The 27457-nt window shown below is 62.1% G+C and overlaps 2 protein-coding genes across 2 annotated transcripts in view; one reads left to right on the forward strand and one right to left on the reverse strand.

Annotated features, from left to right (window-relative positions):
* The first annotated feature begins 1815 nt into the window (after positions 1-1815).
* On the forward strand, positions 1816-7109 carry HTR3A (5-hydroxytryptamine receptor 3A). The gene is made up of 8 exons (XM_062594581.1): positions 1816-1938; positions 2081-2125; positions 3070-3179; positions 3884-4053; positions 4665-4825; positions 5240-5450; positions 6076-6309; positions 6811-7109. The coding sequence occupies exons 1-8, from the start codon at positions 1915-1917 to the stop codon at positions 7107-7109; spliced, it is 1254 nt and encodes a 417-aa protein (XP_062450565.1). The 5' UTR covers positions 1816-1914.
* A 5902-nt stretch (positions 7110-13011) lies between these two features.
* The window catches only part of ZBTB16 (zinc finger and BTB domain containing 16), a 58807-nt gene continuing 44361 nt past the window's right edge, over positions 13012-27457 (reverse strand). Inside the window, exons 4-6 of the mRNA XM_062594563.1 lie at positions 18854-19024; positions 14284-14451; positions 13012-14124 (exon numbers count right to left, since the gene is read on the reverse strand). Of these exons, the coding sequence (XP_062450547.1) occupies positions 13895-14124; positions 14284-14451; positions 18854-19024 (569 nt within the window). The 3' untranslated portion in view covers positions 13012-13894. The remainder of the gene's footprint in view (positions 14125-14283; positions 14452-18853; positions 19025-27457) is intronic.

Below are 27457 nucleotides of genomic sequence, written 5' to 3' on the forward strand. Positions count from 1 at the left end.
CACGAGCAGCGCCGGCGGCCTCGGCGCGGTAAGGGCACAGCTCACCCGGTGCAGCGCTGTCGGCTCATCCATACACGGCTCCAGCGTGCTTCCCAAGTGCTCAGAGGCTGAGTGTGCTCAGACGGGCAAGGCTAGGAAAGGGGAACACCACTTGCCTGCCTCTGTCTCTCTGGAACTTGTTGCCTAAGCACCTAATCCGATAAATGCATTCCTCTAACAACGTTTCAGTCCTCACAACGCAGGGCAGCATCGCTCTGGGTGGTGCTGCACAGAAACGGTGCTGTGGCTACAGTTTACGACCTTAGCGCCGCACTGTGCAAAGACACCCGCAAAGCTGTGGGTGAGCGATTGCTATTTTCGCTGCTCACCTTCCTCGAGCAATGCTGCAAAAGTCGTTGCACCATTTGGTGCTGAAGCAACCGCACATTTCCGGGCCTTTGCTTTCCCCCTGCCCTCCCTCAAAGATATTGCAGCAAAACAAAAAGTAAGACAGCGGCTGCCTCGCGCCGCTAGAGGCTGCCGCGGAGAAGCCGATGGCACGCCGAACGGGGGAGGCAGCTCTGGCCAGCATCCTTTCTCGTGGAAAAATCAAAGCAAATCCACACAGCCAGTGAAGATGCGGGTCGTGCAGGCGATTCCAGATCGTGCGTGTCGATCTTACCTTAGTTTGGCTGAAGAGAAAAGGCCAGAAAAAGAGAAATGTTTTGCCCTGACTTTTTAAAATTTTAAACTAACATGCAGATTTTTTTAAATAACAGTTCACCCCACACTTTATGCCGATATCACAGCCTCCAGCAGCAAAAGGGACTGCGTTGTGCAGGGCCCCCCGCGACCCGTAGCAGCAGGGTGTCCTTGCACCACAGCCGTTGCTGTCTGGGCAGGCAGGAGAGGTCCAGGGTGGGAGCAAGGGATCGTCCTGAGACACGGGCGTGAGGCCACCTCCCCGGGACGGCGCGTGCCGCTGGTGGCAGATGCAGCCGGGCCCGGGCTGGACGCGATGCCCTGCAGAGCCCCGCGCGATGGGGAGGGCGCAGCCCTCCCGAGCAGCACGGGGACGCACGGGAGAGGGGCTAAGGAACAGCTACTTACAGCCAAAGCTACCAACAGCTACTTGACTGACAGCCGAAAAGCCCAGCTGCCCTGCGGTTGCTTTCCAAGAGAAACCCCGACTGCAGCGCCGGGAGGCGTCTGCGACGCGCACAGCGCTCGGGCGCCTGGTCCCAGCCAGCGGCGGACACGGCAAGGCCCCGCCGAGACTGACGGGCGCCTCGTTAAAGGCCAGCGGCACTAACCTTCCTCGCCTGTGGTCGACATACTTTGTTCTTTTCCGTTCCATAACGAATGAATCTAGCATCCTGGTTCATCTTTACTTGCGGCTCTCTCCAGCCTCAGAGCAAACAAAAAGTACCCACGAAATAGTAACTTCTGGAGAAGTTTTTGGTGGGCAGGGGTTGTCCCGCCGCTGCTGCCTGGCGACCCTGACTCCGAGCTCGGGGAAGGGCAAGGTGACAGCCCGTCGGACGGTACCTTGCAGTGCGGGAGCCAGGGGAAGGTCGCCGAGAGATCTGTGTATGTGGCAGGAGAAGATAGGAATAAAGCGTTAGATCGTGTGGCTTGGTGGCAATCTTGTTCCCATCAAGCCACTGGTACTTTGACCAGAAAAATCCCGTCCCAAAAGCAAGCAAGGTGACCTAGCAGCACCGAGCGGTTGCAGGCTCGAAGACTTCTGCGCTGGGTGAACCCCCGACGAAGGCTTTCTGCTCTTCCCTCGCAGCTACCCAGGCGGGGGGCAGCCCGCCAGGGCCCCCCAAGCCCGCCCTGCTCCGTCTCGCCGACCACCTGCTGGCTGACTACGAGAAGGGTGTTCGGCCGGTTCGGGACTGGCGAACAACCACCAACGTGGCCATCGATGTCATGGTGTACGCCATCCTCAGCGTGGTGAGTCCGCCGTACCGCTTTGCCTGCGTGCAAATCCTTCCCGTGGCGGTGCTTCACCGGCACGAGCAGCAGCTGGAGGGAACGCCGGGTGCAGGCACGACACCCTTTGCCGATCGCGTATTCTCCTTCCTTATTCCTGCAGGATGAAAAAAACCAGGTGCTGACCACGTACATCTGGTACAGACAGGTGAGCAGAGGAGACCTTCCAAGCGGCCCCGTCGCCGGGGCCGTGCAGAGCCCGCTGCCGGCGGCGCAGAGCGCGCAGGCTAGCGGTGTGCCGCCGCCGCCGCGGCCCTGGGGCTGCTTTCTGCGCGCAGGGCTCGTGCGCCCCGGGGCAGAGCAGGCTGCCGGCCCTTGCCGCAAGGGCTCACGCACGCACGAGCAAGGCGGGCTATTGCCCCCCACCCCAGCACCGACCTTTGCCCCGCTTGGTACCCTACCTTCTGTCACCAGCAAAGGGTCCTGGCCTGATGGCTCCTAGGAGAACTGGGGCCAGCTGCTTTGGGCAGAGGAGCGCAAGAAAGCCGCGGCGTGCCGCACTGAAGAGAGAAGCTCTCCTTCACACCCGCTCAGCGTTGGCTCCCCCAACACAGCACCCTCGCCTCCTCTGCTACCTCCTTGCCTCAGTGCTTTCCCCTCCGTGTGACTCTGCCTAGTTCTCGGGTCAGCCTGCCCACCTTCAGGTGAGGCTGCCGCCTGCACACCGCCTGGGGCGCGGAGCCACGCGGCGTCGAGAGAGCCAGGGCAGCGCGGGTCTGCCCTAGCCCCGGAGCAGGTGCGTGTAGGGACCGTGCTATCACACCGGGACAGCTAGCACCCTGGGAAGGCGAAGGTGCCTCCACAAACGCGCACCTGGATGCTAATGTCCCAGCTTCACACGGTGAAGTCACACCCGTCACGAGGGGTAACAAGACTTCTGCAGGGCATGGCACTCGAGCGTTACGGACGCGGCTTTCACACGGCGTGCCTCACGCGGCTGGGCAGCGGCGATAAGGCGAAGCGGGCTTCGCTTCCTCTGCTGTACGGCCCTGCAGGTTCATTGCCGTGGCGGGGTGCTAGCACAGGGTTTGGATCTGGAAAGGGCTCGAACTGGCCTTGATCTATACGTTGCCTTTTGTCTTGCCCCTGCAGCACTGGATCGACGAGTTTCTTCAGTGGGACCCAGCGCACTTTGACAACATCACGCAGATCTCTCTCCCCACCGAGAGCATCTGGGTGCCTGATATCCTCATCAATGAGTTGTAAGTGCAGCAAAACTCTTGGATTCTCCTCGCCCCATTGCACGGGACTGTGAGAGCGAGCCTGGGGATTTAACGCCCCTCTCCAACATGAGCACGCTCATGCACTTCACCTCTTGCTTTGTATTCCCAGCACAGAACTGGCAGTAGCCCCACATCCGGTAAGCTGCAGATGGGGAAACGGCTTGGGAGTTGGGACATTTCCAATGCTGGCTAACCATAAACATTTGTAATTACCCACACTGTGCCGGGGGTGGAATTCAGATATTTGGAGAAAGGCTTTGTTAAGGAAGCACAATGCAAGGGCAGCTGCAGAGCTGCCAGCCCTTCCCGCAAAGCAAGCCATTGTCCTTCCCTCCCCCAGCTCCCGCTAGCCTTTAAGGTGCTCTCACAGTCTCGTGCTGCAGCCACCCTTAAACCCACCAATAGCCCCAAAAGGCAAAGGCTCCTTGGGGTCTTGGAGAGGCCGACAACCTGGGGAGCACTGTGCTGCTCCAAGGTGGGCATGCTGCCACAGAGTGGGGTGCTCCCTTCCTGACCCTTTCCTCCAGCCTTGAGTTATTTCCAAAAATGATTAGCAGAATAGCACGGCAATCTGCCAGCCCCCGGGGCCACTGCTGTCCCAAAGACAGCTCACCAGGAAGAGCCCATTCTGCTCACAGTCGTGGTCAAGTCCCTAGCCTCAGTCTGTTCCTTGTGCCCTTCAGTGTGGACGTTGGGAAGTCCCCCAACATCCCCTATGTCTACGTTCACCACTATGGCGAAGTCCGGAACCTCAAACCCATTCAGGTGATGACTGCCTGCAGCCTGGATATCTACAATTTCCCCTTTGATGTCCAGAACTGCTCACTCACGTTCACCAGTTGGCTGCACAACAGTAAGTTCTGGGACCTCTGCAGTGGTGGGCCCTGTCTGGAGAGGCCTTGGAAAAGGGAGACAAGGCAGGGAGAGGGCAGCGACCAGCTCCTGCTGGAGAAGGGTTAGCTAGCTGTCACAAAAACGTGCTAGGTGTTCATGTAGCTGTTTTGGTGAGGAGCCGGGCGTTGCCTCCACCAAGTTGTGCTGACATGGGCAGGGGGAGCTTGGCAGGGCCAAGAGTGCTCCTGCGGCACCCAGGGACCTAAGTGGAGACACGAGGGACAGCAAGGGGTGCACGATTGCCCTTACCTTCCAGGCCTGGTTTGTCCATGTCGAGGCTGCTGCAACTCCTCTAAGGCAGACGTTGCATAGGTCCTCTTGAGGGCAGGAGCTGGAGAGGAGAGGCATCAGGGAGCAAGTGTGTCCCCTGTAGGTTAGCTCAATGCAGAAGATGCATTGTCCCTCTAGATGGCCCTAGCGCATAGGGAATGTATGCAGCCCAGCTGCTCCACAAGTGCAAGGAGAGAGCAGAAACACTGCCCTGCGTGGAGGTGTTCAGTGCTCCCGTACTCAGGCAGCTGGCGTGCAGCACACCTGCACTTCTGTCCTCACCTCTCTTCTGCCCCCCAGTCCACGACCTCAACCTCTCGCTGTGGCGGCAGCCGGAGCTGGTGAAATTTGATAAGAACGTCTTCATGAACCAGGGCGAGTGGGAGCTGCTCTACGTACTCAGCCACTTCCAGGAGTTCAGCATCAAGGGCAGTGACCGCTATGCCGAGATGAAGTTCTGCGTAAGGGCCCTTACCTCACCACAGTGCTGGAGGGAGGGAGAGAGGGATGGAAGAGGAACCCCGCGCTGCGGGAGACACCACCACCTGTTCTGCTTTGGCCGCTGCTGCTCTCATAGATGAGGCACTAACATGGGATTTGCCCTGGAGGGCAATTCAGCCCAGTTCCTGCGGTTTCATAACCGAGGTGCTCCACGCTGGCAGTGCTTCCACCAGCTAGCAGAGCTCCTTGCTGCAAGCAGGAGGCCCCTGGAGCTGAGGGCTCTTCAGAGAGCCCTTCACCTGACTCCATTAACACTCAGTTCTGCACTTCGTCCTTGCCTGGCTTAGTAGAGAGCCACACTAGCTCCAGCCCTCACTTCAAATGGGGCTTTTCCCTGCAATAAACCCTTCCTGTCTCTCCCTCTGTCCTGGCAGGTAGTTATCCGGAGACGTCCCCTCTTCTACGCTGTCAGCCTGCTGCTCCCCAGCATCTTCCTGATGGTTATGGACATAGTGGGCTTCTACCTACCTCCCAACAGTGGCGAGAGGGTCTCTTTCAAGATCACCCTACTGCTGGGCTACTCAGTCTTCCTAATCATTGTATCTGACACGCTTCCAGCTACTGCTATTGGCACCCCATTGATAGGTATGGCAGTGCTCGTGGATCCAGCCAGCAGTGGGGCAACAGCTCACGACACATGCTTTGCATGGTAGGAGCCTATGGTGGGGTTCATCTCCCTCTCTGCTACCAGAGTCAGGACAGTGCCCAACAATGATGGAACGAGGCCTGTCCCTCTAGGACAGGGGTGCCAGAGAAATCAGAGGGGAGGTGGTTCAGCTCAGGCAGAGAAACATCACCAGAGCCAGAGTAGCAAGAGGTAGGAAAGGTGGGTCAGGACAACCAGGGACTGTGAAAGGAACTCATGCCTTGCGGTATCAGGGTGGTGACTACACACCATGGACAGACCTGCATGGGAGCTCAAGGCCTGGCCCAGCACAGCTGCATAGAAAGGGGTTTTAAGGGCTCTGCCAGAGCTGCTCGGGGAGCAGAGATACAACTGGTATTCCACTGACTGGACCGAGTTGGTCTGCAAAGCAAACATGTACAGCAGTTTGGGGCCTTGAGCAGCAGGAGCTGCTGCACTGTTCAAAGACTAAAGCTCTTCTAGAGAACTGGGCGGGGATGATTTATTCAGGCCCTGCCTGCTCTGCTCAGAATCTAGAGAACCTGCAGGCCTTGCAGGCTGTTCACCTCGCTATCTTCTCCACAGGCATCTATTTTGTGGTGTGCATGGCATTGCTAGTCATCAGCCTCACGGAGACCATCCTCATTGTGCGCCTAGTGCACAAGCAGGACCTGCAGCCACAAGTCCCTGACTGGGTGAAGCACTTGGTGCTGGAACGAGCCACTGCCCTGCTCTGTATCCGGGACAGGAACAAATTCAGCTCCAGCAAGACACAGAGCTCGGACATCTCTGGGCACATGGAGAATAATGACAGCACAGGTAAGGGAGGGACACAGGGCTCCCATGGAGAGCAGAAGGGAACTGGGCCCCAGGTAGCCACAAGCCCAAAGCTAGTCTAACTGCATCTTACCAGATTTTGCAAAATTCCCCTCTCTTGGGAGGGCCCCCACAGAGTCCCTGTCACGCCCAGAGGAGTGTGATGCAGCGCAGCTCAGGTGCACCCAGCACCAGTGCCAGGGCGAGACTGTCAGAAACCTATCTTTCACAAGCAGTTCCTCTCTCCACAGCACAATCTTCTGTCCTGACACAACAAGTGTAAGCCAAGCAAGACCCTTTCTTTTCTCCAAGCCAAATACAACCCTCTTACCTTACAGGCTCCCATGCAAGCCAGTGGCCCCTGAGCCTTGTTTCCAGCAGTCTAAGGAGTGGAAGGCAGGGCTGGGTTCAGTGTGGCTCATGTGCAGAAACACAGGTGTGAGCAGCCTTCTCAGCTCCACATCTTAACAGGTTTTTCCTCGCTTGTGTCTCTTGATCCTGCAGCCAAGCTGAACCACTGCAGCTGTGAGGATCCCCAGGAGTGTGAGGTGGCAGCAGACACCAGGTCCATGCCTGCCTTTCCCACAGAGGCCGAGGGCTGTCGGCTCATGCACAGCCTCCTGCGTGAGATCACCACTATCCGCCAGTTCCTCGAGAAACACGAGGAGTTTCACGATGTGGCCCGCGAGTGGCTGCAAGTGGGCTACGTGTTGGACGTGCTGCTCTTCCGGGCATACCTGGTGGCAGTCCTGGCCTACAGCGTCACGCTGGGCACCCTCTGGTCTGTGTGGCGGTACGCCTGAGCTGGGGCTGCCCTCCGGGGCAGGGGAGAGGGGGCTCCCCCCCACCCCCGGCTCCCGCGCTCAGGCCCCCCTGCGCTGTGGACCGCAGACACCCACCCGGTGCGCTGAAGCGCGCGCGCGAGGGCCTGGCCCGGCCCGGCCTGGCACGGCCCGGCACGGCCCGGCCCGGCCCGGCACGGCACGGCACGGCACGGCCCGGCACGGCCCGGCATGGCACGGCCCGGCACGGCCCGGCCCGGCCCGGCACGGCACGGCCCGGCATGGCACGGCCCGGCACGGCCCGGCGGCGCGCGGGGCTTTGCCGGGCCCGGCCCGGGCGCCGCTTCAGCACCGCGGACAGCGCCGCCCGCCCGCCGCGCCGCGGGGCCCTCGCCTCCCTGCGCCGCTCCCCTCGCCCCGCCGCCCCCGGCCCTTCCCCGCCTCGCCGCGCCTCTCCTCGCACGGGCACAGGCCCGCCGGCCGCTCCGCTCTGCCCGCCGCACCGCGCTGCTCTCGCCGACCCCCGCAGCCCAGCACGAGCTCGGGAGGCCGCAGGCTCGCTCCTCGTCCAGCACTGCTTGCTGCTTCATGAGAACCAGCTCCACGTGTTTCTTTCTCCCCCACCCGGCTGTTTTGCATGCTTGACCAGCAGGTGCCCTCCATATTCCTGCCCAGCGCTGTAGAAGCTGGGGGACAACTAACGGGGCGGTGGCAGCCAGTGCTGAATAAATTCTGGAGCAAAGCAGACTGTCTCCATAGGAACGAAGTGCTGGAAGGGACTGCCAGGGGTGCCAGTCCCACCCCTGCTGCGGCAGACTTCACTGCCGTCATGAACAGCCACGCTCCCTCTCTCCACACTGCCAGGGCAGAAGCACGAAGCTGCTGCCTAACAGCTGAGAAAAGAGCCACCTTCCCCATCCCAGACAGGGCAGCAGGACCAGGGTTTGTGCCAGAACAGTAGGCAGCTGATCCGTGCAACATGATACTACACCTGTTTCAGAGCGGATGCTGTTAAGGCACCTGTGATGACCGCAGAGAGAAAGTGAAATGCCAGTAGCATTTTCTGGGAGATTCCTAGCTCTGCCATACTTGCCCAAGAGCTGATAATGACACAGCCAAGCCCTTCCCACTGGCAACATACCTGAGCAGCCGCCATCCTTGCAAAGGCTGGAGATGAAGGGAGGCCCATCCTGGTTCCTCGAACTTGTGCTAGCACTGGAGGCTGCAAGCAGTAGGAGGACATGGCCATCACAGCATCAGCTCTCCTGCTGCCATTCCCAAGCCCACCAGCCCAGCGCCAATGGCCCAACTCACCCCCCCAGAGCCTTCACCTGCAGGAAAACTGCTGCTGAGTGACAGGAGGGTGCTGGGATGGGTGTAGCAGGCTCCTGGCAGCGCTGGCCTGTGCTAATGTGCTGATGGTCTGTAAGTGGCTGGCTATTGATGAGATGTCCAGTTAAAGAGTTCGTGAGACACTAAATCAGCCCATTGATCCTACCAAGATCGATGGTGCTACAGACCTGATCACTGCAGCGGGCAATTAACACCCTCTGGAATGAGCCGCCTTCATGTAACATCAAACGCTCCAACAGACAAATCCAATGGGCCCATTGAACCAGTCTTGTGACGCCTTCTGGATTTGCAAAGCCTTGAGTTGAGGGCTCAGTGGGGGACAGGGTTGGCTTGCCTGCCCACGAGAACACTCCAGGCCTGCCACCTGCCCTGTCCTCCCAGAACCGGGCAACTCCAAAGTACACCGAGGAGACTTGCCATGCCACAGGTGTCCACAGCAGAGGAGCTGCTCTCTGTCCCAGAGCCAGCTGCCTTGGCAGAGGGACCCTAAGGCTGCCTTCCCTCCGCGTTCATTGCTTTGCTGGGTGCTGCTCTTAGCAAAGATGTCCTGCTCCCCCAAGAGATGTAAGGAAGGCAGCCCGCTCTTGCCAGTGCCCGAAGCACTGTCCACAGTGCTGTCCATCCTGCTCCAGGTGCCTGGTGAAGCACCTCACTGTGAACGCTCCCAGGGCAGGCACCATGGCTCTCGCCTTCCTGCATTAACTTCTGCATTACGGTGGCCCACCTTGGTCTCGGTCCAAGAGCATTCCCTGTCCTAGAATGCAGTTCCGCGCATAACCTGAACACCCTTGTGAAGCTGCTGGTCCAAAGCTCCCCGTGGAGAACCAGTCTGCCTGAGCTGGAGAAAGGATCTAGGTTCTTTCTTCAAGATGCCTTTCCCTCTCAATGTTTTGGGAAGCACTGCCAACAGGAAAAGTTACAGGCTTCTTTCTGAGATCATGAGCCTGGATTTTCCTCCCCCCCAAAAAGAGAAAAAATCAATAAATCTGAATCTAATCTACTAATAAAGGTTTAATGAGGACATAATGTTGATGGAACAGAACATTGTTGCAGCATAATCACTCCCAGCTGCTGCGAGAATGTGCAGACAAAGGCCCAGTCCTACGACAATTTCCCCGCTGTAACAACTCCTTTGTACGAGGCCAAATGCTGCAGAGGGATTTCATCGCCTCACTTTTAGGAGGGACAGTGCAGACAGCAGGTTGCTTGGGCCGGCACCCCCTCTATGAGATGCTTCCCGACCCCCCGACCCCCGCAGGAGGCTTTGCCGCGAGGGAGCTCGCGGAGGCCGTCGGGCAAAGCCCGCGCCCAGCCGTGGCCGGCACCTCCGGCGCTCCCGAGCCACCTGCCTGGCCACGGAGGCACGATGTCCTGAGCCAAAGTGCCGCCTGGCACCTTCGGCGGCCACGCGGCGCCGACGCCGGGACGGCAGGGCCTGCACGGGAAGGGCCGGCATGCGAGCAGCGGCCCGGCACGCTTCATCCGTCATTAAAAAAATAAGTAACGCTGTACATTAAGCGACTCTAATTGCACCGCAGCATCCACGTAATTAACGCTTAGCCGCATCCTAATTTGCAGGCGGGCGGCGCGGGCCCACGCTGCAGGGCAGGCAGCGGCGGCAGCGCGGGGGCGGGCGCAGCCGTCGGAGCGCCGGGGCCCCCGCGCGCCGTGCTGCCGGAGCGGCGCGCAGCGGCATCAAAGCAGCGCCGACTTTGCTGTTAATGTAGTCAGTAAATAAATAAAGGAGGGCTTAAGCTTAGTGTACAGCAATCAGTTTAGAACTACAGGATAATTAACACCGCGGGGGGCCGGGACTGCTCTGCAGTCAGGTTTAAACGAGCGAGCTGCCTTGCACTGAGGCAAACTTGCTCAGCTCCCCGGCGAGCAGGGGAGAAGCTGCTCTGCCGCTGGGCGCCGCCGGCCCGCGCCGCGGGCAGGGCCTCGCCGGCCCCGCGCGAGCATCCCGCCGCCCCGCCGTCCCCCGGGAAAGGCGGCCGCCGCCGGCCCGGCGCGCGAGAGCCCGGAGCGGGGCGCGGGCTCCGCCGCCGCGGGGCCGGGCGCGGGGGGCGCGGCGCCCCTTTCTGGGCAGAAAACACCGGGGAACGTTTGCTGCTGCTCCCGTCCGCCCCCTCGGTGCCCGCGCGAAGCGCGGAAGAAAGAGACGGCAGGCCGAGACAACTGAATTAACTTTATTATTTTTTTCTAACTGCAGATTCAAGGTATACAACTGAACATTGCTATTTTTCTTATGAGACTTATAAATAAAAATACAAAAAATGTTCACTACAAAAAAATCTACTGTTAGTCGGATGTAAAAAATATTCTCTTTGCTATAGAAGGCACGAACTTCACTTAGTGACACATGGAGAGAAAAAAACCTGCAGCAGTATATTCTTTTTTTTTCTTTTTTTCCTCTGTCAGAAACACTGAAGTTTTACAAAGAAATGCATCTGAATCTACACAGGATGAAGGCAGATGTGGAGAGCTGCAACTAGAAGACACCACAACTTGGGATTTTTTTTAATTCTTTTAAATTTTTAGCTAACTGCATCTGTGGCTAGCGAACAGATAGGACTCGCAAGCAGTACTGCAAAGAAACAAACAGAGCGAGGAAACGGAGAAGGAGTCATACAAAAAATAGTAAGCAATCATCTGAAACAACCAAAACAAAAAATTGGGCACCTTCTAAAATGAGGCTAACAGGAGGTGCTGAGGTAGACGGAACTAGAACATCAATTAATTCAAAACACTATTCTTAATACAGAGCAATCAGACTGGCACTTGGGCTGTCACGACATAAAAGACAAGCAATGAAAGAAAGCCGTATTTGCTTGGTCCAGCAGGGCAGTTGGTCCTCAGTGCTATAATATACATATATATAGCCAGACATATATACGGAGAGGTGGCACGGAGCTTTACCGCGGCTTCTCAGCCTTCGGAGATCATGCACACGCAACGCTACGGGCAACCAGCGCGGCGGCGCGCGCCCGGGCGCCGGCGCGGGAGAGGCACGCGCTGCCGCGGCGCGGGGAGGCAGCGGAGCCCGCGGCGCCGAGCGCGCCGGCGTCCGCGCCGGGGGGCCGCGGGGAGCCGGGCAGGGGGCGCGGGGAGAGCAGCTGCGGGGGACGGGGGGCCGCCGGCGCGGCACGGCGCGGCACGGCACGGCGCGGCACGGCGCGGCACGGCGCAACGGTCCCGTCCCGCGCGCGCGGGGGGCGTCGCAGCGACGCTTCACGCGACGGGACCGGCGCGGGGGCGAGGGGGTCGCAGTTATTTTGTAGGCACGAAGACTCGACAAGCTGCTCTCCGAAGTCACACCGCGGGCGGGGGCCTCACCCGCGCGGGCGGCGCTGCAGAGCGGGCGCCCGGGCAGGAAGGGCCCCGCCGCGGCCGCCGCGTCGCACGCGCCTGCTCCGCGCGAGAACCGCCGCTCCGCCGCACCGCTCACCTACCCAAGTTAACTCCCTCCCTCCCCAGGCACTACATCGCCGCTAGACGCTCGCTTACCCCGCTCCGCTGTCACTTGACGTTATTTCCCCCAGTTTAAGGCCTTCAAATTTTTCCCGACAGGCGAGACGAGGCTGGGGACGAGAGCAGCGACACCCCTTCCGTTCGCTTCCCTTCACTCCCGTCTACAAAACATTCCCCTAACGTTTTTTTTTTTCCTTTTAACACAAACGCAGCTAAATTACAAAATAAGATACAACTGCGAGTAAAGCATGAGATGAAAAGTGAAATGACATCACAAAGCAAACACAAATATTGCAAAATGTGCTTTTTAACCTGCAAAATAAAAACAAAACAAAAACATAAGAGGTAGCTTTCAGCATCAACAATCCAGGCTCTGTCAGGCAGGCCATGTAAAAAAATACCAATTTTGGTAATGATAATGCACGAAAGGAGGCTGACAAAAAAAATCCACCCTACCATCCCCTTGACGGCTGCCGCGGCGCTGCCGAGACTGCAGCAAGCGCGCGGTTCACACGCCGCCCGTCTGGGACACGGCCTGCAAACGGCCCAGGCGTTTCAAAAAGCAACGCTCCCCCCACCCCCCATCCCCCAAATCAATAAAAGCTCATGAGGTCACAAAAAAACGAGGTAATTTCAAGTAAAATGTGCTAAACAGAAATATTCAAAACCTTTAAAAACAAACACGAAGCGGAAAACACGAAGCAAAGCCATCTCTCACCATTCACTCCTTCATAGGTTCCTAGAGTCAAGGGCTGGGCAAAAAAAAATCTCGGCAGGCTGCAAATGCCCCCCGAAGAGGGAAAACCAAAACGAAAGCCAAAATCACCACCCAAACCAAAGGAAAGGTCTCCCCGCGGAGAGCAGGGCTCCTTGCAGCCGGCGGGGAGCCGCCTCTCCGCGGCCGGGCTGCGCGGTCGGCTGGGGCAGGCGCGAGAGCCCCGGCACCTCCCCTTCCCCGGAGACCATCCGCCGTCCGGGGACCGACGGAAGGAAAAAGCGAAATGCATAGAGAGGTCTTTGGTCAGCAGAGAGGTCGCGGTCCCCAGGCGACGTCCTCAGCCGCGCTCTGCGCTCTTGAACAGACTGGCCTGTGCCAGGGTTGCGGAAACAGCCTTTATTATAGCAGCACAACCAGCAACACCACGACCGCGGCGCTGCCGGCGGAGCGCGACCAGCGTCACGACGCCCAGCGCAGGAGCGCGGGCACGAGCGGGCACGGCGGCCGCCCGGTCTCCCAGGGCGCCCGCCCGTCCCTTCCCCGTCTTCTCCTCCCGGGGCTGCAAACGCCGGCAGGAAACTCCGCACGGCGGCGGCCCGGGAGCGCGAGCGGCCCGGGGCGCAGCTCCCCGCGGCACGCCGCGCGCCTTCCCGCGCACCCGCTGCCGCGGGCGGAGCGGAGCAGAGGCGCTGCTTGCAGCAGCTGGGCTCTCGGCAGCTCCGCCAAAGCCTTCCTACGGTGATGGGGAGGGGGGAAATAAAAACAGAAAGAAGAAATTAAAGCCTTCGCAAATCATGGGTCATTGCAAGATCTGGGGCTGCAGCATGAACCGCACCATCAGCGCGGTCTTCCTGATACAGTCCTTCCTAGAGAGGGCCAGGGCGCCGGCCGCGACCGGGGACGGACGGCGGGGTCGGGGGAACGCCTCCGCCGCGGGGCTCAAGCGCTCCGTGTTTTTCCGACCTTGCCCCAGAGGCAAGGCTGCAAGTGCAGCAGGCCACAGGAGCGCGGGCGAGCGGGCAGCGGGGGGCAGAGGGCGAAGGCTCTGGTGGGGAAGGGACCGCTCGCGAGCCCGCAGCCCTGGGCTCCCAGCAGACCGCGTTCTCCTCCCGCAGCCAGCGCCCTTCTCGCTCGTCCCCGCCGCGGCGGCAGCAGAGAACCCCCCCAGTAACAGCAACAACAGAAAATAAAAACAAAAGGCCCCGGACGATGCATTTTTTTGCCCAGTCCTGCGTGACTCAAACCCACGCCCCCGCCGTGTCCCTTAAACGTAGCACAGGTAGAGATAGGTCTTCTCTATCCTCCAGTCGGTGGGGATCTCCTCCGGCTTGTGGCCCTTCATGTGCTTCTGCATGGCGGAGAGGCTGGGGCAGTACTCCAGGCAGATAGTGCACTGGTACGGGGAAGCGCCGTTGTGGGTCCTAAGGTGTTTGATCATGGCCGAGTAATCGCGGGAGCGCTGGTGGCACAGCTTGCACTCAAAGGGCTTCTCACCTGCAGGCCGCGAGGGGACAGAGCCGCGGAGGAAGGGCCGTGAGCCGCCGGAGGGCTCTCAGCTCTCCCGGCTGCCGCCCGGGCGAGCGGCGGGCGCCGTGCGGGGACGAGCCCCGGCGCGGAGGTGGGCGCCGAGGCGCGGCCCCAAGCGGCACGTACCTGTGTGCACCCGGTAGTGGGTCTCCAGCTGGTGCTTCAGGCTGAACTTCTTGCCGCAGCCGTTGCATTCATAGGGTTTCTCCCCGGTGTGGATGCGCTTGTGGCCCTTCAGCGTGCTCTCGTCCCGGAAGCAGCTGCCGCAGAACTCGCACTCGTAGGGGTGGTCGCCTGCAACCGCACCAGCACCGCGTCAGCGCCGGCGCGGGGCCCCCGCGAGAGCCCGGCGCCCGCCCCGCGCCGCCCCGCAGCCCGTGCTGCCCCCTGCGCCCCGGGACACCCCCGCGCTGCAGCCGGCGGCGGCCCCCGCGGCGCTCCGGATCCGGCGGCTGATAAATGAACTTCGGTTCGGCACCAAACCCCGAATTATTTGAATGAAAGGTGAGGGCTCCAGCTACTTATTTATTACAGCAGTGAAGGCAAGGACAATAAAGATAGATTGATCGTCCAAGACTTTGTTCATGAATATTTAAATATTACTGATTTGTCTTGTCACTGTAATTACAATTTCTCTGTGCTGCATATCCTACAACCACAGTTTATGGTAAAGAATGGCCAACTGTATTTCACTTGTCCTACTGCAGATGTGCAGAGCTGCCAAGCGTGTAATGTTCCTCGCATTTCATACATTTTCTTCAGCTGTGAAGGCTTAAGTCATCCACAATGACCTACGTTTTTTCATTATCCCCATGTCAAACTGCACTCGTGCCTGGGCATAAATTGTCCCTCTAGTTATATACTCACATGCCTGCGCTTTCACTTCCTCCTTGCAATGATATTTTACTCTCTCTCCGTTTTCTCATTAGACCCAGAGACAAAACCCACGGCCCTTTGCCCCCTCCCAAAGACGGACCCCGCCACATCCATCCTCGCTCCGCTCCAGCGTTTGCAGCCCCGCCGCGCGGCGGCTCTTCCCGGGGCTCGGCGCGCAGCCGCGCTGCGCTGTTTCGCACCACTCTCCGAGGGCCGGAGAGCGGCGGTGCGCTCGCAGCGCTGCCCGCGCGGCTCCGTCGCCAGCAAGGCAGCGGGGAGCCGGGCGGGGAGCCGGGGACGCCGCCTCGGGGCCCGCTGAAGGCTGCCTGCCGGGGGGCGGGGGTGCTGGCGGGGGCTCCCGCGGGCGCAGGGGCAGCGCTGCCGCGGCCGCGACCGCCCCGAGGCCCCGCGCCGGCAGCACGCGCGAGATCCGGGGAGGCAGCGCCGGGCTTTGCAGCTTCTCTGCAAAACGGCGGGGGGAGCAAAGGTGGCGTTGGAGTAAAGAAAAAGCCCAACAAACCTTTCAGACCGGATGGGCCGAGGCCGCGAGGCTTGCGGGCAGCGCCCGCGGCGCCAGCAGCGTGCTCTGCTCCCCGCGCGCATCCTCCGCCGGCGGAGCGAGCCCAGGGCGCGGGCGGGCAGCGGGCTGCCTGCCTCCCCCACCGCCCTTCGCAAACTATTGCCTTGAGGCTCTGCTGGGCGCCTCGCTCCCAAAAGCAAGGATACCCCAACCACTGGCAGGGCTCACCGTATTTCCACGCGTTAATTTTCTGAAGGAACATGTGTAAAGCCAGGTGAATAATCTGCATGTTTAGCCGAAGCCACCGATTGGAGCAGCCTTTTTTTTTTTTTTCCTCCTGCTGCTTCTTTACAGCATCCCGGTACTTTAAATGAAGTGTTAAACTCGGGAGCTAGTTTGACAGGAGCTTCGTGAATGTAATCATCAGCCCCATCGCACGCGAAACGAGTTTCAGAGCGGCATCTCCGGAGGGAGGCAGCCAGAAACGGCGGCGGCAGCAGCAGCAGCAGCAGGCAGCACCCGCAACCCCGGCCCGGAGACCCGCGCGGGCCGCGTCCGGACGGCACGCTCGGAGCCGGCCGCAGAGCGGGGCCGCGAGAGCCCGTCCGCGGCACAGCGACGCGCCTTCCCGGCCCCTTCACGAGCCGGCGGCCGGTGCGGGACCAAGGGGACGAACCAGAGCCCCTGCGGCCAGACCCTGCACCTGGACCCGCTTCTGCGGCCTCACCCGGCACAGGCTGCGCAGCCCGGCGACGGCGACCGCGGCCCGCGAAACGCCTCCGCGCCGCAGCTCAGCGCCTGCTACGTGGCCAGCCGCGCAAATCGGGGCTCCGTCACCGCCAAGGCCTGGGCTGCCCGCGGCGGCCGGGCCGGGCCGGGCCGGGCCGAGCCGAGAAACCTGCCTGCAAGGTGGGGGTGCGGCGTGCAAGAGGAGATGCAAACCGCCCGCCGCCGAGAGGGAAAAACGCTAATTACTGCCATTCTGCCGACAGGAAACGGAGCTACAGAGCTTAAACCGCTCGTGCAACGGCACTGAGGGAATCAAGAGTTCAAAACCAGCCGGTAACGGAGTCCCGGTCTCGCTTATCACCTGCAGCACGGACAATTCCTGCTCCACGTCTCCTGCACGCCCGGAGAGCCGGCCGGCAGAAACGGGACGCCTCTGACGCGGCCGCAGCCCTTCGTCTGCCCGCCGCGAGGGGCGACCCGGGCTCCCGCCGCTTCCCCCGCGCAGCCCGGGGAGGGAGCCGGGCACGGCACGCTGCGGAGCCGCGGGCTGCTGCTGTCGTGGAGCCCACGCGGCAGGCTTCCGTGTGGGAAAGAAAACCGTTCGCGCCTCAGTCGGGAAGCACAGTTACGCGTTCATAAAGCGCTACGCCATGCTGATTTTTTTTCAAATCGGGATCTAATAAATTATCACAGATTATGAAGGAACTGACGTGTCATAACCTGCTGTCCGTGGCAGCGCATTACTTGCAATAAGCATCTATTGCACTTGGTGTTGACATGCGTATTAGCACGGTGCTCTCCTACCTGCAGGTCCAGCATTCTCCCAGTATCACTAACCATCAACGGCACTGAAGATTAACTGCAACTGAAAACCTCACAAAAAACTTTACTAAAGGCAAAACATCATCTCTGGAAGCATCCCTTCCGTGAGGTCCTTCTAATAACTAGAGTCTGTATCCTTGAGTGGAGGTTGTTGGATTAAAACCTGAAAAAGGGCCCCCTCCCCTCTATTAAGAAAAAGGAAAAGGAAAACAGCTATCCACACTTCAGATGCGTCTGCCAACCTACCAGGAACAAAACCGCAGCCAGAACGAAGCCGCGGAGGGAGCACGAGCCTCCAGCTCCAGCTGGGAACCGACGGGAGAGGAGCGCGCTCTCCACCCGCCTGCAAGCGACGTCCGCCTGCCCGCCGCCTCGGAGCCGCCTCGGAGCCTGCGACCCACAGCAGGCTGCAAATCACGGGCCAGCCTCCGCGGCGCACGCAGCGCGGCACGATCCAGCTGATCACCGGGCCCGGCCACAGGTCACCGCCCCGCCGGCTGCACCGGGAGCGCTGCCCCCGGCAGTGCCGCCGGGCTCGGGGCGGCAGAAGGGGCCCGGCGCCCAGGACGGCTCGGCTCGGCTCGGCTCGGCCCGGCCCGGCGGCCAGGTGCCTCGCGCCCCCGGCTCGCGCGCTGATACGTGACCCACGGCTGCAGAGCTGTTGAGGCGCTCAGGTGAATGGCTCAGGCTAACGCTACGGGGCCGCCGCATCGTGCCGCGGGGCAACGGCGGCTCACCCGGCCTGGGGGCCATGCTGCAAGCCCGCAAGGGGAATCTTTCTTATTTGCTGCTTCTTGCTCAGGATTTACACGGAAATGACCGCAGCCAGGCATAACTGCAACTGCAGAAGCGATGGAGAAGGCAAAAACCAGAGGCAAAAATCAGCAAAGGCATCTTACTCCTGAACTCCAGCACACCCGGGCCCGGGTGCAGGGCCAAACAGCGCGTGCACCGATGCTCCAAAGCAAGCAAGCTTTGCTAACTTTAGGCCAGGATTTAGCACCAAAAGACTACCGAAACGCAGAGTGCTCCGGACACTGAGCCCCTTCGGCCCCCCGCTTTCGGCTGGGACAGCTGTAACGGGGACGCCCGGCCGGGCAGGCGGCGCTCTCGGGCGCTCGGCACCAGCAAACATTTCCAGGGAAACCATCCTGTTCCCGCGCAGGCGTTTCCCAAAAGCGATGCCCAGTTCTGGGTGCCCAGGGGATGGACGCAGCGGTGTGATCTTGCAGGGGACAGCCAGCTTAGCGCCGCCGGAAAGCGCCTGTTGTGGGGCTTCCAGTCCGGCGCCTGCAGCCACTGGGGAAGGCCCCGGCCTGTCCGCAGCGATGCTGGGGGAGGGCGCTGCCCCTCCCCTCCGCGGCGCCGGGGTCGCTGCTGGCAGCGGGGCTTCGCTCCGGGGAGCGCGGCGGAGCCGCCGGGAGCACGGCCGCTCCCCGGCCCCGGCGGCGCCTTCGCGCCCCGCGCGCACGTGGCGCCCGTCCCGCCGATCCCGCCGGGGCCGAGCGCCAGCCGATTACGGGCAGCTACCGCGTCTAAGCTGGTGGAGAGGGGCAGGATCGCGCATCCCCTCGCGAGGTCGCGATTTACCGGATCGGCTTGTTGCGCGCGGCTTTTCCCCCTCGGTTCTGTTTCTGAAACCCGAGCAGCCCAGCCGCGAGCCGCAGGCGCCCTGACGCCTTGCCGGACGGTCCGACCCGCTCTCTTTCGGAGGGAAGGGGGGAGCACGGCGCAGGGCAGCCGCCTCACCTGTGTGGGAGCGCAGGTGCCTCTTGAGGGCCGTGTGGCTGGGGAAGGTGCGGTTGCACTCGCTGCAGATGTAGCTGCGCACCCCGGCGTGCACCTCCATGTGCTGCTGCAGCGCCGTCTGCGTCTGGAAGCGCTTGCCGCACAGCAGGCAGAAAACGGCCACGTCCGTACCTGGCGAGAGAGGGAGAAAGGCGCCTGAGCCCCGCCGCCGGCGCGGAGCCGCTGCAAGGGGAGCGGCGCCCGGCCGTGCCCCGGCGGCGGGGCCAACGGCGCCTCGAGCCCGCGGGCGCCGATCCACTCCGCGTCTGCGGAAGAGCAAAACTAAAAAACATGCGAGGGGCTTCCACGCCGTCGATCAAAACGTAAGCCCTTTGCGTTATTAAGCAATCTGTTTCAGTTTATCCATAGCCGATCGTTCAGAACCCGCGAGTCGGTGCAAATTGCATTATGCTGGGAGATTAAGCAAATAAACGCTAGCTTTTTGGAGATGTTAAAATGCGAGCACTATGGAAATAAAATTATCTACAAGATTGTATTAGCAATTCATTAGCAGCAGCAAGATGTTCAAGGTAAGCAACAAACCTGCGTCGCCTTAAAAGAGCACGGCAGGCAGGGGGCTGCTTGCCGCGCCGCCCAAATGAACGTGTGCCGAGCGCGGCGGGGACAAGCGGGGCGGCACCGTCCGCCCGGGAAGAGGGCAGGAGCCTTTGCCGCCGGGGCGCACCCGCCCGCCGGGGTGCTCCGTGCAGAGCACGCTCTGAGGAGGAGAGGGAGGTCGGGCGGCGCGGGGCAGGCGTGGGAACGGGCGCCCGAGGGCGCGGGGCAGGCGCGGGAATGGGCACCCGAGGGCGCGGGGCAGGCGCGGGGCAGGCGCGGGAACAGGCGCCCGAGGGCGCGGGGCAGGCGTGGGAACGGGCGCCCGAGGGCGCGCGGCGCGGGGGCACAGCGCAGGGGCACGGGGCAGGTGCGCAGCGCCGGGCGCCGCTGCCGCCGGCTGGGAGGCCGAGGGCAGAACGAGGAGGAGCGCGACCGGCGCGTCCCGGGCACGCCGCGACTCCGGCGGGCTCCCCGGTGCCCGCTCGGGGAGGAGCGCGCCGCCCGCTGCGCGCATCTCCCGGGGCAGCGAGCGAAACCCTCCCGAGCGCCCGGGAACGACGACAACAACAACAACAAAAAAACAGACGAACCAGAGGCCGGCGGCGAGCGGGCGGCGCAAATCCCGCGAGGTATGCGGCCCGCCGGCCGGCGGCTTTGAAAGCGCCCGCGGGACGGGTCAAAGGTGCGCGGGGCCGAGCGGCGCGCGGCGCGGGCAGCTGCGGCGCGGCGGCCCCGGCCCGCGGGACGCCGGCCCGGCTAAGCCCGGGCGCAGCGGCACCCGCTGGGGCGGCCGACAATGGGCGGCGGGAGGACAATGCCGCCGGGGCGGCGCGCGGGCCCGGAACAAATCCTCCGCGGCACCGCGGGGCCCTCATTTGTGAAACTAATTGGCCCGGGCGGCGCGGAGGGCCCCGGCGCGGGGGGCGGCGCGCGGCGCTCCCGCGGGAACGGGGCTCCGGAGCGCGCGCGGCGCGGGCGCCCGCGCGGCCAAGGCACGGCGGCGGCGGCCGTCCCCGGCGCCCCACGGCTCGCCCCCCAGGCTCGCGCCGCGCCCCCGCTCCCCGCGGCGGAAAAGCGGGGTGCGAGCGGCGGCGCCCCGCGGCCGCGTCCTCCGGAGCCCTCGGAAGAAAAATCGCCCCGGGTAAACAAACGCCGCCGGCAGCGCGCACGCACAGAGAGAGGGAGAGGGGTTTATTCATCCCACTGACGTTTTAATGGTTTCTCTCCTTTTTCCGGAAGATGATTACAAATTAAGCAGCATTTAAACGCTTTTTACTGTCAACAATTAAAAGGAGCGAATATGGAGCCCGAAGCGTAGTGACCATTCATTTCCACGGTAACGCGCTATCAGGGAACACCAAGGGGCCTTCCCTGTACTGTACGCTGCACAATGGCAAAAAGTGTACCATTAATTTTGTAGGACATTCAAAAGCAAATTAAAATATAAAAAGCTCGAGGCACAAAGATAGATACCAAGAGAGAGGGCAGAATAGGTCAAGCTGGTGGAATTAAAGTCTTAGCAACAGCGGGGCTTTAAGCGCAGCCCTATTACGCTGCATTCAATAGGCACCTTCCCGTTTTTTTTTTTTTCTTCTTTTTTTTAAGAGACTATCTGCTGTTTTGCTAACACCTGCAGTAGTAAACAAGCAGCGCAGCGCGCACCGGCGCGAGCGTTTCGAAGGCAGCGCGGCCGCCCACCGCCGCGCTGGGACCCAGGGCTGGCAGGGCGCGTGGCGCCGGCTCCGCGAGGCGTTTCCGCGCGCCCCCAAAGCAGGGCTGCCTCGTCTCGCGAGGCCGGATCCGAAACGCCAACGAGACGCGTTTCGCCTCCGCTCGCGGACTCTCCCTCCCCTTGCAGACTCCCGGGCAGGAGAGAGGAAGTCACCGCAGCCCTGAGCGCGGCCGTTCCCCTCCTCGCCCTCTGCCTCTGCGGCGCAAGCGATCCAGAGGAACCGCGGCGCGGCGGGCTGGGGGCTGCGATTCGGCGGGAGCCCGGCGCATCGCCGCGCCGTGAAGTTTAACATGCAGGAGGGACACCAAGGAAATAAAAGAGACACGTCCCCTTTAAAAGGAAATATAATTTACAGTGTGCAGCCAGGCGGTCCATAGTTTCAATCTCGTTTACTATAGAGAAAACTCTGCTAGCTGTTCTCTATCCCACAAATCCGATTTAATCAGACAAGCCAGCCAGCGTGGCTTGAAGTAAAAACGGATAATTAGTAAACAGAGAGCTACTTCAGTGCTTCATTGGCATTCGAGCCGGGCTAGTGTGTCGCATTTAAAATGCAGTCTGATGAAGTTTACAAAATCAAACCATTTGTTACTCCTATTGAAGAGGCTTCAGGCCACTTGCAATTAAATTGGAATTAGTGCTCAGAATGAGATACAGCAAATTCATACTAAAAAGGGATCTGACTTTGAGACATTTGACTTGAGGCTTTTCCCCCCGGCGCGCGCGCGTCCCCCCTTCCGGCACACCCCACCCGGGGCCGCGCTCCGCCGCCGCGGCGAGACCCGCTCCGAGCGCCGGGCGCCGCCGGGGCAGCGGGGCTCCGCCGGCCGGCCCGGCCCCGGCTCTCCGCGGGCGCGGGACGGCGGGCGCGGGGCTCCCGGCGGCCCCCGCCCGGCGCGCGGGGACGGCGCGTCGCCCCGGCACCTCGCCGGAGCGGCGCCGCTGAGCGTAAGGAGATTAACCTAGTTTCAGCATCGAGCTGCGCCGTTATTGGGAAACAAAACCGGCGTCTCGGGCGGCAGCGCCGAAGCAAGCCCGCGCGGCTGGAAGCACGTCCCGTACGCCGCCCGCGCCGCGGCCTCGGGGCGGCCTCGGCGCGTTGCCGCAGCCCGCCGGCGCCGTGCAAGGATCGACCGGCGCCCGCGCCGCGCGCCGAGCACGCGAAGGGCGAGCGAAGCCAGCCGGCAGCGCGGGCGTTCGCCTAACGCCCGCGGGCAGAGCCCGCCCCGGGGCTGCCGCCGCGCGGCAGAGCGGCCCGGGGCTCCTCGCAAAGCCCGTCCGCGCGCTGCGCGGGCGCCGCCGGGCTCGCGGGCGCCGCCGAGGCGCCGGGGCGCGCGCTGCAGCGCAGCGGCTCCGCGCCGAGCCCTCCTCCCGTTAACGTCCTCGCCGGCGGCACGCTCTCCCGAGGGGGCATTTCTATGACTATTATTATTTACTCAGGGATACCGCCGCTCTCTCCCCAAGTTTAACCGCCTGCAGAAAATTAATCCTTACGGAGCAGCGCGAGGCGCCGCTGCTGCCGGAGGCGGAGGAAGAGGAGCGGGCGGCGGGAGGAAGGCAGGGCGGGCGGCGCGCGCCCCGGCGCAGGGGCGCTGCGCCCGCGCCCGCGGTGATTTATTCCGGGGGCCATCTGGAGCGGGGAACAATGCGGTGCCGGGCTGAATGACCCGGCGCATTAGTCACACCCTCCTCCCTCGACCTCCCCGTCCCTAATCTTCACACGTCCCCGCTCCCCCTCGGAGCGCGGCCGCGCGGCCCCGCACCCCCCTCGCCCCCCGAGACAAAAGGCGCCGCGCGGCCGCCGCCGGCGCCCCGCGACACCCCGGGGCCGGCCCGCCGCGCGGGAGCGCGAGCCGGGGCGCGACCGGCGGCGGGAGCGCTACTGCAACAGGCACCGAACTCCTCCGTCTCGTGTTTTGCAGAATATAAAAGCACTGGAACATTTTAATTTTAAATTCTTATCATTGAATTTACTGCTTTTCTCTCGCGGTGATTTGTGTTGCTTTTTAATTTTTACAGTCTCTACAGAAGCCAGATGCTACCGCCTAGGGCCAAAATAATAAAAACCTACTGCAGTCACGAGTTACAGAACAAAAAAGAAACGCGCAGTTGACAGAAGTTAATATCTCAATTTAACAGTGCTGCTTCGCTAATGATCCTTTGATATGTGTTTATTTAGAAAGGTCTGATCTTGACCTTGAAAGCAAACTAAACCACAAAGTCTTTAAAAGAAGGGAGAAAGACTTTATTTATAGAATGGCTTTACGTCAATCACGGCAGCAGCTGGACTCGGGGCAAAAAGCTGCAGCGCGGCGAGCGGGTCCCTGCGCGCCGCGCGTCGGCCCCGGCGCGGGCGCCCGGGTGGGGAGCAGGCGCCCGGCCGAGGACGGCTCGCTCGGGCGTCCTCCGCCGCGGCGCACGCGCCCGGATTCGTTGAAGGGGCCGGGGTCCCTCCCGGAGGAACGGCCGGCGTTCCCTCCGGCGGCAGCAGCCCTCCGCGCGTGCTGCGGAGAGCCGGGCGCTGCCGTGGAGCGCGGCGGAGCTGCCCGCGGCGCGCTCGCCCCGGCGCGCAGACGCCTCCGCCGCAGTCGGCCGCGGGCAGACTGCGACGGCGCCTCTGGCCACCGCAGCACGAGGACGCGTCACCCGCTCGCTGACTCGTTCCCGCCGTTAAGGCTTCCCGGGTTTCTCCCTCCCAATGGGAATTTCAAGTGAAACCAGCTGAAAACCTAACTCGCTGTTCCGCGGGAAGCGTAACACGTTTTTCCTATCGCGTTTGCAGCGCTGCAGCGTCGACCTGTTCGAAACCGCGTGGAGGTCTCCGTTCTGAAACAAAGAGCTTCAGCGCGGAGCGAGACCCACAGGAGCCCCTCTGTGCAGCCACAGGCCCCTCCTCCCCCCTTCTTTTCGGCCAAGAACCTCTGTTATTAGCATCTGCAAACGCAAAGCTGTATTTTCAGAAGGGGGCCCCGCTGCTTCCCCCCGGTTCCTTCGGAGAGGCGCCCGAGCCCCCTCGCGCCCGCGGCGTCCCGGAGGCGCCGGCGGTGCGGGCGGCTGCCGAGCGCAGGGCGCTGCAGCCTCCCTCTGCGCTCGCCGCAGAGGGGAAAGCGCCGGGGAGCGCCGGTTTGCAAACCAGCGAAGACAGCCACCCCCGGGGAAGCGCAGGAGGCTCCACGCCGGAGCAGACCGCCGGCGGCGGCACTGCGGAGCGCTCGGGGGCGGAAAGCACCCGTGCGGCCCCGCCGCCGCTCCCGATCCGCTGCTGTCCGGAAACCCCAGCAAGGTTAAAAACACTTCTTGGTAAAATCGCGAAGACGTTAAATAGCAATGGAAAGCGACGTCTCTCCCCATTTTTGGTTTTTCAAGCAGGGAGCAGAATCGCAGGACACAAAAGTAACTGTTAAGGTAAGTTAAACCTTGTCAAGATGAACTTTCCTGCTACTTTTAATTAAAAGTTCTTTAGAATTAAAAAGGACACTATTCAGAAACGACTGAGAAAAAAAATTCATTGACACCAGCCCGCCCCCCTCCCCTTTTTCCCAAGGAAAAGAAAAAGCTGTTTTTGTGTGTCTGCTCACCCGGCCCGCACTGTACAAAAGGAAGCGGATTTGCAGCAAGACACATGAGATGACCCCCTGACCCCAAACCGCTGAAAAGTCCTCAATGGCATAAATACCAGATAATCAATCACATACCGGGAGGGCCGCCCCCCGCGCCCGGCCCCCGGTTTATGAGAGATGCACTGTAAGTGGACACCGGCCTTGCACGGGGGGCCCCTCTCGGCATTCCTCCCGCGGCCGGCGCGCGGACCGCCGCCACCGCCGCCGCGCCGTGCCGCGGGGCTCCCGGCTGCGCGCAGACCCCGCGCGAGGGCTGACGCCGAGCGAGCAGAGCAGAGCCGCTCGCGCCCCGGCGCAGCCTCGGCGGCTTCCTCGGGCAGCGGGAGACTCCAGCGCCTTGAAGGGGGAGAGAGAAGAAAAACTGCTGAGATACTGGACCAGTTCGGTTCAACGGGGACCCGCTCGGCAACTAAATTTGATAATGCTTTTGTTCGGGGGTCAGAGGTTAAATATGTTCACACTAATCCCCTTCATCTAGAATTAAAGGACAAGAAAGATTTCTCCGTAGCTTAGCAAGAGGGCTTTTCTCATCGCACTTTAAATAGTATTTGCACAGGAAAAAATAAACGGAGCGCGTTGGCCGGCCGCGTTGCATAGGAGCGCGCGGAGCACTCGGCTCTCTGCAGTGAACCCGCGGGAGCACGCGCGCCCCACGCCCGCCGCGGTCCCTGCCGTGCTGGGCTCCGGGCTGCGACGTCCTGGCAAGTCCACCGCGCTTTTTGTTTTCGTTTAATGCGGAGGTTAAAAGACAGCAGCGCTCTGAAAGCCGGAGGGATTCCCGGTTCGAGGAATGCGCGGCGGCCTCGGATTTCAAGCGCTGTCACAGAACATTACTGTCACACAAAGGGGCTCTGTGCCGGGCCCACCGCCCCGGCCACGCGCCCCGGGGCCCGGCAGAGCCGCCGGCGCCGCGCAGCCCGGCCGCGAGCGCCCGGCCGGGAGCGGCAAAGGGCTGCGGCGACGAGCGCGAGCTGCCGCGAACGCTCCTCATCGGCCGGAGCGCGCGGCGGAAACCCCGCGCGGGGCCGAGCTCCGGCCGGGCTGCGGCAGCCCGCCGCAGCCACGCGCCGCAAACGGGACGCGCGCGGATTACGGAAGCCGCGTCCCGAACCGACCCCTTCCTCTTCCAGTTCACTTCCCGATGTCCTCGGCGCGGCCTGAGAGCCGAGGGACGGGCACCACGGAGAGCAGCTCTGCGGAGACACTGCCGCTGGGCGACGTGCGCCGCCGCGGTGCTTCCACCCGCTCGAGCGCAGCCACGGCGGCGCAGAGCTGCCGCGGGGCCCGCGCCCGGCTAGCGCAGGCGGCCGCGAGCTGCGGGCGCCGCGCCGGGACTTCTGCGTCCGTCACCGCCTGCATCCAACGCTGCTCGGCTCTGGAGCACGGGCCTCCGCCCCGAGCGCCTGAACACGGACCAGGGCTCCCCGTTTCGCGAAGCTTTGCCCGGAGGCGCGGACGAACAGCTACGCCTTCGCAACGCCACCGCGGCGGAGGTTCGGCGGCCGCGCGGCGCGCACCGGGCTCCCGGGGCTGCAGCCGCGTCGCGGCGCAGGGAAACGTCCTGGAAAGAACTGCCGCTCCCTGCTCGGTTTTATCTTTGGAGGCTGCCCGTTTGTGAAACTGTCAGCGCGAATTACGCTCCGAAATTAGGAAGGCTTCCGCTGGGAAGTTTAGCTGTCACAGTCATTGTTTTTACAGAAATGAGCGTCCGCAAAAAGCGCTTCCCTTTGAAGATGTCAGCTTGCATCTAAAGAGCACCAAGGCTACGAAGGCCGGCGAAGTACGGGAGGAGGAGGAAGACGGGTGGCCTTGGCATCCCCTTCGCCCTCGCTATTGCAAAGGGGCGCGATCTAGCCCAAGGCAAACCCCGGGCCGCCAGAGGAGAAGCAGCCGCCCGCTCCGCCAGCAGCAGAGCCGCGCGCTCGGGCCCCCAACGGCGCCCGCGGGTCAGCCGGGTCCGCGGCGGGCGCTCCGGGCGCTCGCGGCACGGCTGCTCCTCGCTTTCAGCCGCTAAACCGCTCGCTAAACAAGCTTGCTGCTTAATAAGATATCAGCTCGTCATGATCTGATTAAGATGGATGTTTTGCCTCTCCAAACTCTCGCAGCTGCCATTTTCAGCTCAGAAAGCGTTCGGGAAGGAAACTGCTCCTCTTGGCTAAAAACTCAGCGGAGGAGTTCTCACTTTGGAAGTGCTCTGATCGCTCGCTCGAAGCCCCTCTGCTTTGCCCTCTCCCGAGTCACCTTCCTTCTGCGCCCTCCATAGCCGGGTGCTGAAGCTAGGGCGTCCCCCTCCCTGCAGAGCATCCCCCCTTTAGCACATAAATATATTTACAGACCGTGCCGCCTGAGAGAGGCCTCACCCGAACTGGGCTGACCGTGGACGGCAGCGCCCCGGGGTCCGAGCCCGGCGCTGCCTGCAGGGCAAAGCGCTCCTTCAGGCACCATCCCTCTCGAGCGACTCGGTTACTGGCACTAGCAATGAAACAGCTTGTCAAGGGCTCACCCGCAAGTTAAACAGAAGCGGAACTGCGCACTGTAAAACCGCTCGAGTGCATGCACGCGCAATCCCCAACCCGGCTTTCAGTCTGGTAGGAAACGTGTTGGGTAGCGGGTGCTCAGCTGACCCTGTCAGCTCGTTCAAAAATTGGTAATGCG

Source organism: Rhea pennata, chromosome 24 (genome assembly GCF_028389875.1).
Source record: "Rhea pennata isolate bPtePen1 chromosome 24, bPtePen1.pri, whole genome shotgun sequence".
NCBI classification, from domain to species: domain Eukaryota; kingdom Metazoa; phylum Chordata; class Aves; order Rheiformes; family Rheidae; genus Rhea; species Rhea pennata.

Bases quoted from the DNA above. Each gene is read 5' to 3' on its own strand.
- HTR3A (XM_062594581.1), top strand. From the start codon at position 1,915: ATGGTGTACGCCATCCTCAGCGTG. The intron at 1,939-2,080 runs GTGAGTCCGCCG...TTATTCCTGCAG, and splicing joins TGTACGCCATCCTCAGCGTG to GATGAAAAAAACCAGGTGCT. The intron at 5,451-6,075 runs GTATGGCAGTGC...TCTTCTCCACAG, and splicing joins TATTGGCACCCCATTGATAG to GCATCTATTTTGTGGTGTGC.